The 8543-nt window shown below is 40.2% G+C and overlaps 1 protein-coding gene across 1 annotated transcript in view; it reads left to right on the top strand.

Annotated features, from left to right (window-relative positions):
• Positions 1-8543, top strand: part of Dytn (dystrotelin) — a 55768-nt gene that overhangs the window by 12774 nt on the left and 34451 nt on the right. Inside the window, 3 exon segments of the mRNA XM_015480983.2 lie at positions 81-181; positions 7288-7359; positions 7575-7738. Of these exon segments, the coding sequence (XP_015336469.2) occupies positions 81-181; positions 7288-7359; positions 7575-7738 (337 nt within the window).

The raw sequence follows: 8543 nt of genomic DNA, 5'->3' as shown, positions 1-8543 counted from the left end.
GAAATTTAAAAAAAAAAAAAAAAAAAAAGAATACAAATATTCAACTTAAAGTTTTATTCCCTGCCCCTTTACCCGTCCAGCTCTATTTCAGCTGTATGCAGAAAATAACAAGGGAGATCATGATTCTGGGGCACGCATGACTCAAAAGATTTTGAGAAGCCTATTAAGAGATTTATAGCAGGTAAGCCCCTAATACTTAATTCTAACTTTGTTTCAGTTATGATGGCCACATGTATTATCAAAGAATCTGTTTTTTACTGGGTCAGTTCTATCTTTATATAGCTCTCCATGCAACCTTGTCCCCTATTATTTGAGTATGATCCCCATTAACTTGAATCTGATCTATGGCAATTGCATCCTAACTGGTTTCTCAAGCTTAAGCCTCCCCCTTCTCTATCTCTTCCTCTGAACTGAGCCAGTGGCCTTTCCAAAATATAAGTGTCACCTGGGTTAGTCAGATTTCCATTACAATAGTAAGATACTTGAGATAACCAACTTTAAAAAACAGGAAAGGTTTATTTTGACTCACAGTTTTCGAAGTTTCAGTCCACGGTCAGTTGGCCCCTGGCTTTTTGGCTATGTTGAGGCAGCACATCATGGCAGGTATATGTGTTATAGGGATCTGTTCACCTCATGGTGGCCAGAAAACATATATTGAGAGAGGAAGAGACCATTGTCCCATAGTTACCCTCAAGGACATAAAACCTCCCACTAAGTCCCACCTCTCAAGTCTTCCAACACCTCCAATAGCACCAAGCTGGGAGCTAAGTCTTTAACACATGGGCCTTTGGAGAACACAGAAGAACAAAACTATAGCACACCCTTATACCTAGAAGGCCTCACTGCCTACTCATGGCCATTGTTAAAGCGTAAACTCCTTAGCATCAAAAGCAAAGTTTTTGTGATTTGACCCAATCCTCCTCTTTTTAAAAATAGGTGAAATTATGATTTCCATACAAATATAAAGGAAACATGTAAAAAAAAAACTATTTTATTTATTAATTAAAAGAAGGCACCTTTAAAATGTCACAACTAGCTGAAAGTGGGGCAGGGTGAGGCAAGAACAAACTGCAAGATTAGGAATATTAAAATGAATTTGCAGATGGATACAACACTGATTTGGGGCAGGGGGGATTGTCTCTCAACCTGGACAGAATTTATTTACAGGTCCACAGACAAGAATTGGCATTAGTTTTCTACAAGTTAACTTCAGTCTCTACAGAGTTATAAAATTCCAAGTCAAAGAGTGATACATCATCTCTGTGGGTTCAGATAAGCACCACTGAAGAGGTAACCAGTGGTCCCTCTTATTCCAAAGTGTTTGATTTTTCTTTACACTCCTTCCACTCCTTTAACTTCTGCACATCAAAATCCTTATTGTCCCTGACACGCGCACCTTCTCCAAGCTTGACTTCTGCACTTTCATCCCCTGGAGCTCCATTGCCTGTACTACCACTTAACAAGCCGTTCATCTTTCAAGATCATCAAATAGTAGTCACCTCTTCACTCAGACTTTAACTCCCTATGCAGAACTTTATTACAGCACTTGGCAATGTTATAGGAATCTTTCCCACCAGACTCAAAGGCCTTGTTTCTCAAGGAAACAAATTATATGTAATTCATGCCCACATCCCCAGTCCCTAGAACAGTGCTTGATGACAAAAAAGCCTTCAACAAATGCTTAATGAATGCAAAGGTAAAATGCAATACTGAATATTCAAATTACGATTTCCATCATTTCCAGTGTTTTAAGAAAGTGCAAATTTGATATTGTTTTTATCCCTATTGGGCAAAGGGATTTAAATTGCTTTAATAGGTTGTTTTCAGTGCTAAAATGATGTGAAATGAAATAACCAAGCAAGAACTTGGTTTACAAATGGATTAAGCAAGTTCCAGATTGTCTTGTGTTAAGTGGTTGTTGTCCTACTGTGCTTTAACTTATTTGAAGGATGTCTTCGTTCTAATTTCACATTCTGTAAAATCCTATAGTTTAAGTTCTGTCTTGTGAAGCTATTGTACCTCTTTGATATTTTTTTCTCAATGGTCTGAACCAGATATTCTCAAAATCATTCAAATTGTAGTCACATCCAGTCTCCGTATAATCCTCATGATCATGATGGAGAAAGGTGTGGGGTAGGGAGAAAGATTATCAAAATCACTAAGACAGGAGATATGGTTTGGAAAAACCTACCCCAAGTAAAATTATCTTTGCTTTGATTTTCTTTTAAATTATTTTGGATGTTTGGGGAACTACTAAAGATTGAACCCAAAGCCTTGCACATGCTAGGCAAGCACTCTACCACTGAGCTACATCCCCTACTCTTTTATTTTATTTTGAGACAATCTCACTAAGTTGTCCAGGCTGGCCTTGAACTTATGATCCTCCTATCTGTCTCCCAAGTAGCTGGAATCACCACGCCTAACTTGACTTTTTCTTAATAACAATATTTTATGTTCATGTTGGTAACAGTAATTAATATTTAATTTATTCTGAAAGTTCCCAAATTTGAGAAGTTCATATTTCTTACTTTTTTAAATTCCAGATAAGAATTATATGTATGGGGATGTGGCTCAAGCGGTAGCACGCTCACCTGGCATGCGCGGGGCACTGGGTTCAATCCTCAGCACCATATAAAAATAAAATAAAGATATAAAAATATAAAAATAAATATTAAAAAGTTCTCTCTCTTTAAAAAAAATCATGTGCAATATGTTGCTGTGAATTAGGTATCTATTGTGGAATAGTTAAATGTAGCTAATTAACAAATGCATTCTCTCACATAGTTTTATCATTTGGGTGGTAATAACACTGAATATCCACTATCTTAGAACCTTTCAAGAATACAATATCCATCACTAACGATAGTCACCCACTCCCACTAGTAGATCTCTTGAATTTATTCCTCTTATCTTACAGTAGTTATATATCTTTTGACCAATATCTTCCCATTCTTTCTCCCCACTAACCATGCCAGCCTCTGGTAAATGCCATCCTTCCCTCTACTTATATGTAATCAATTCCTATGGGCTCCACATATCTGTGCCTGACTTATTTCATTTACATAATACACGCCAGGTTTATTCATGTTGTTGCAAACTATAGGATTTCCTTCTTTTAAAAGGCTAAATCACTGGGCTGGGGATGTGGCTCAAGTGGTAACGCATGCTCAGGGTGCTGGGTTTGATCCTCAGCACCACATAAAATAAAATAAAGATATGTCCACCGAAAACTGAAAAATAAATATTAAAAAAATCTTTCTCTCTCTTCTCTCTCTCTTTAAAAAAAAAAGGCTAAATCATATTCCATTGTGTTTATGTAGCATACATTCCTTATCCACTCATACTTAGCTTGCTTCCATATCTTGGGATCAATGGTGCTAACCTAGTCCGAGACTGGATAATCACTGGCAAAGTCTGCTTTGGAAGAGCGAAGGAGCACTGATATCCTGATATCCTCTGGCAATCAAGAACGAGAATAGAGCTTGCATCTGCTGCTGCTGCTGCTCCCTTGTTCTTCCAACTTTTATTCCATCCAAGCCACCATCCTTATTGGACGGTGCTGCCCACACTTAGGGAAGGTCTTCACTTCAGTTCACTATTCCACATGCCAGTCATTCCTAGATACACTCTCATTGACATAATCTTCAGCATCTCTTTATCCAATCAAGGTGACAATTCAAATTAACCATTACAGGGAGTATAGGCTCCCATTCACACCAGGATGGGTCTGAAAACTTAGCCCACAGATATCAGCTTGAAGTCAGGACCCTAGGGGTATGCCTAGTGCTAGGTTTTACTGCATTGGGGTCCAATGCAAATTATTACACTTACCTCCTCTTTCTCCCAAGTAAATGGTACCTCTCTCAGCACTGTTCTGCCTTGGGTTGGGAGAGGGGTAACAGGTAATATAAAACTACCTTTCATATTCTTTTCAATAGGTCTTTTATTGTGATGATGATATAACCAGGCACTATACCTCTTCTCTGTTTTCCTTGGCTCTTCAGAAGGTATTTATATTCATGGATAGTCATTCAAATTGATGTCTGTGTAGGAGGAAAATTATTGAAGAGTCCTATTTCACCATCACGCTCCACTTTCCTCTTCCTTCCCCCCAAATGTTCATATTTCCTAAATAAAGTGATGATTTTTAAATTGTATATAGTTAAAATATTAGGTATAGATCTTTCAAGGTTTTATGGCGGTTGCAACATCCAACAGATACTGCTACCAGGTTGTTTTTGCTCTCTCAGGCATGTGTTAGGGAGCCATCATAGGAGATGCTCTTTTCCAACAATCCCACATCCCAGAATTCAAGCAGGTGGGGAGCCATGGAGGGCAGGATAATCTCTTTATCCATTTATGCAGTCAGACTGGTTTAGAAAGTGAGTGTGATGAAAAGAGATGGGCTAGGGGGCATTTTCCTTCTCATCTAGAGATACTTGTGTCTTCCTCCTGACTACTACCAATGTCTCCAAGCTAGCACCAGGTCCAGAGGGGCCTAAAAACTCTTTGTTCCAAATATAACAGTTATGGTTTGGGGAGTAGGTGTGCCCCCAAAAGCTCATGTGTGAGACAATGCAGGCAAGTTTGGAGGTGAAATAACTGGGTTTTGAGCGTCTTAACCTAACCAGTGCATTACTTCTCTGATAGGAATTAATGAGATAGTAACTGCAGGCAGATTGGGTGTGATTGCAGGAGGTGGGTCCCTGGGGGTGTGCTTTGGGGATATATGTTTTGTTCTCTCTGTCTCTTTGCTTCCTGGTGCCCCAACTCCAGCCACTTTCCTCCACCACACCCTTCTCCCTGTGAAGTTCTGCCTTGCCTCAGGCCCCACAGGATGGAGCTGTCTGTCATTGAACCAAGACCTCTGAAACTGTGGGCACCAAATACATTTTTCCTCCTTAAAATTGTTTTTGTCAGAAATTTTGGTCACAATGGCAAAAAAGCTGACTGAAACAGTAACTCATTTCAAAGATTTGTTGAAATGGCAACTGGTACAGCAACTCCCTCCTCCCCTCCACACCCCCACCCCATTCATTAGAATGTTCCTGAGAAAGAGCTATTAGGAAGGTGGATATTTGCATAGCAAATTATCATTCCATTGACTTGGCATTATGGACACAAAGATGGATTTCCACAGAAAATTCCAGACTCCACTATGTGATTCAAATCCTCCTGAAGAACCCTAATTATCCTTTCAAGTACCATTCTATTTGTGCCAGCTTGTCATCTAACCACATTTAGTTCTTCCACAGAACACCTGCAAGATATTAGTCAAATGGGCAACTAATACACAAAATCTTTGTGCACACCCTTAAAGGCAAAAACATAGGTGGAAACCCACGACAGAAGTGAATTTTCTTTTCATTAGTGTTAGGATCACAGAACTGGCAAGTAGATCTCCTGTTATCCACCTCTCTTATGTTACAAATGAAAAGAAACTCTTGGCCAAAGCTCAAGGACACCAGAGGAGGGACAGTGTCGAATCAGCAACACAGTCTAAAGGAGTGGTCCAGTTAGTTCATTAGCACCCAGAAGCCAAAGATGAGTAATGAGTTATTTTTTTCAGACAAAGGCCAAATAACATAGGGAGTAGTTACTTACATTTGACTGGTGACAGGGTTATTATTAATTTAAAGTACCAGCCATCTTGTCACTATTACGCAAATGTTTGTTGAATTCTGCCTGGCTAATTGTCAGCAAAGAGGTTCTAAGTGCCACTTTCCTGATTAGAAGAATGTTTATTCCAGTTGATGGACTCGGCAGGGGGGCATTTGAGATTACTTCTGAGCTTGCAGGCAATGCCTGCCACAGCCCACACTCTAGAAGACATCGGATGAGAAACTGGGACTATTTTAGTCAGCTTTTCTCACACTGTTCCCAACCAGAACAACTGTAAAGGAGAAAAGTTTATTGGAGGGCTCACGGTTTCAGAGGTCTTAGTCCACAGAAGGACAGCTCCATTCCTTGGGGCTCAAGGTGAAGCAGAACATCATGGCAGAAGAGTGTGGCAGAGAGAAGTGGCTCACACAGTGGTGATCAGGAAGCAGAGAGAGTCTCCGCTCTTGAGATAACAAAATAAATACCCCATAGCCACTCCCATAGCACAGCCCACCTGTCTCCAGTTACCACTCAGTTAATCCCAGCAGGGATTAATTTACTGATTAGGTTAAGGCTATCACTGGATCATTTCTCCTCTGAACCTTCTTGCATTGTATCACACATGAGACTTTGGGGGATACCATACATCCAAACCAAAAAACAAGGACCAAATGGGAATAAGTAGAGGTGACACATAGATAAATCTGTGCATATAGATAGTTACAAGAGGTTCTTAGATCCTTAAACTCCTTGTTGTGACTGTGGTTATAATATGGATACCACAGTATGAGGTAGTATACATTAGTCTTTGGAATATCTATAAAGTCTGATGTTACAAAGCTTTTTGAAAACTCCTCAAAGTCTTACTGTCACTCAAACTTCTGAAGTGAGATCCCAATTCTTCACTCAACCACTGAGCTACATTCCCAGTCATTTTTATTATTATTTTTTTTTAATTTTGAGGCAGGGTCTTGCCAAATTACTTAGGGCCTTGCTAAGCTGCTAAGGATGGACTTGCACTTGATATCCTTCTGCCTTAGCCTCTGAAGCCACTGGGATTAAAGACATGTGCCACTGTGCCCGGCTAACTTGCTTTTTTGATCTTAAGCAAAATGTCAAATCTCAGTCATCCCTTTATTTTTAAAAATACTTAATTGACAAAGAAAAATCACACATATTCAAAAATATAAATGGAGTGTGGTGATGTGCATAGCTGTTCCACCTACTCAGAGGCTGAGGTGGGAGGATGACTTAAGTCCAGGAGTTCAAGACCAGCCAGGCAACATAGTGAGACTCTGTCTTAGGAAAAAAACAAACAAACAAACAAAACAACAACAACAAAAACAAAACAAAACAAACAAAAAAAAAAAAACAGAAGAACCACCAAACTCTTTGAGATCATAAGAAATAGAACAGAAGCCATCCCTTTATCAACCCGATTGCTAAACTTTCTTCTTTCACGTTTCCTCCTCCTCTTCTTCCCACTAGTTAACTCACTGTTTCAACTCAGACATTGCACAAAACCCACAAGTTTATTTGGTTTGCTTGGATTGAGACAGTTCATCCAATCTCAGACACCCAGTACTTGTGAGTTGGTGGCTGTGAGATCGCCACTCAGGCATGCAGATTCAGATAGCCACAGATGCCTGCATGTTCTCACAGCTGACACGATGTTGCCTCTTTCAGATCCCGACCCTTGTAAGGGAGAGTCACACTCTGTGTCCTGTGGAAAGTGCTGTCCGCAGCTGTTTCCAAGGGGTGAGTACCTTGGTAATGTCAGAGTTGAGCAGATGTACTTGAAGAGTGTACTCAATTTAAATTAGACTCCATGGGGCCCCCAGACAACCCTATTCGGGAGGTACATTTGCCTCCAGGTTTTTGTATGATATGTTTGTTTGGCAGAACTGACAGAATCAAGCTGGAAAAGAATACAAAAGCACAAAGTCATACCTACGCATGTTCTTGTTTCCCAGGTGTTGAGCCCAGGAATCAAGGAGGAGAAATTCTTATCTTGGATACAGTCTGAGCCTCTCATCCTCCTGTGGCTCCCAATCTGCCACCGTTTGTCAGCCACTGAAATGGTCACTCACCCTGTTCGGTGCAGTGTTTGCAGGACGATCCCAATCGTCGGACTGAGGTACAGTCATCATTGGTATTTCATGGATGGTCATTCTCCAAATGGGTCCAGCATCAGAGCTGCTTCTCTCCAGATGCTTTCTGAGGTCATCCTTGCACATCTGGAATTCAGTTGACTCTTCCAGCTCAATAATTCCCTGCCTCAAGCATCCTGGCTGAAAATTAATTTATCTTCTACAGTCAATGGGACATTAATTCTTCCACTGTCTCACACTTTGATCAGTAAATATTACCCTAAATGGAAAAAGATGTGTCTTTAAAAAAATTTTTTTTAATACTTTGGAGCCATCCATAATCATAACAATAGTTTATCTTTGTTAAGTGTTAAGCAAATGCTAAGATGAGCAGTTCACATGGGTCATTTCGTTTAAAATATGTCTACATGCCTTACAAAATGGTATCAGAACATCCAATTTGCAGCAAAGTTGAAAAAACTTGCTCAAGTTCTCATGTTAGCAAGTAGCGGAGGTTGGCATTCTGGATTCACAATCCCTACTTTGCATTCGTGGTGCTATGCTGCCACCCTGTGCATAGAATGAGGTATGAGCCAGAAGGGACAGTCTGCATTTGTGAGAGCAATTCAGGCCTTCCCTCCCCCTAGTGACAAAGGCTGATATGAAAGCTAAGCATTGGGGTGAGAGATGGAGAGCTCTCTACAGCTTTCAAGAAGACAGTCAAAATCCCATCTTAGAGAAAGGGAGGTGTAGGTCTCCCATAAATTAAAAATAGGAAGTAAAATTAGAGATACTGGTACAGGTTTGGGAGGCAGAGAAAGAAACTAGCAGGTCTAGGCCAAGGATAGGTGG

The sequence above is a fragment of the Marmota marmota genome, unplaced genomic scaffold (assembly GCF_001458135.2).
Source record: "Marmota marmota marmota unplaced genomic scaffold, marMar, whole genome shotgun sequence".
NCBI classification, from domain to species: Eukaryota; Metazoa; Chordata; class Mammalia; order Rodentia; family Sciuridae; genus Marmota; species Marmota marmota.
This window is presented reverse-complemented; position numbering and strand designations above follow the sequence as displayed.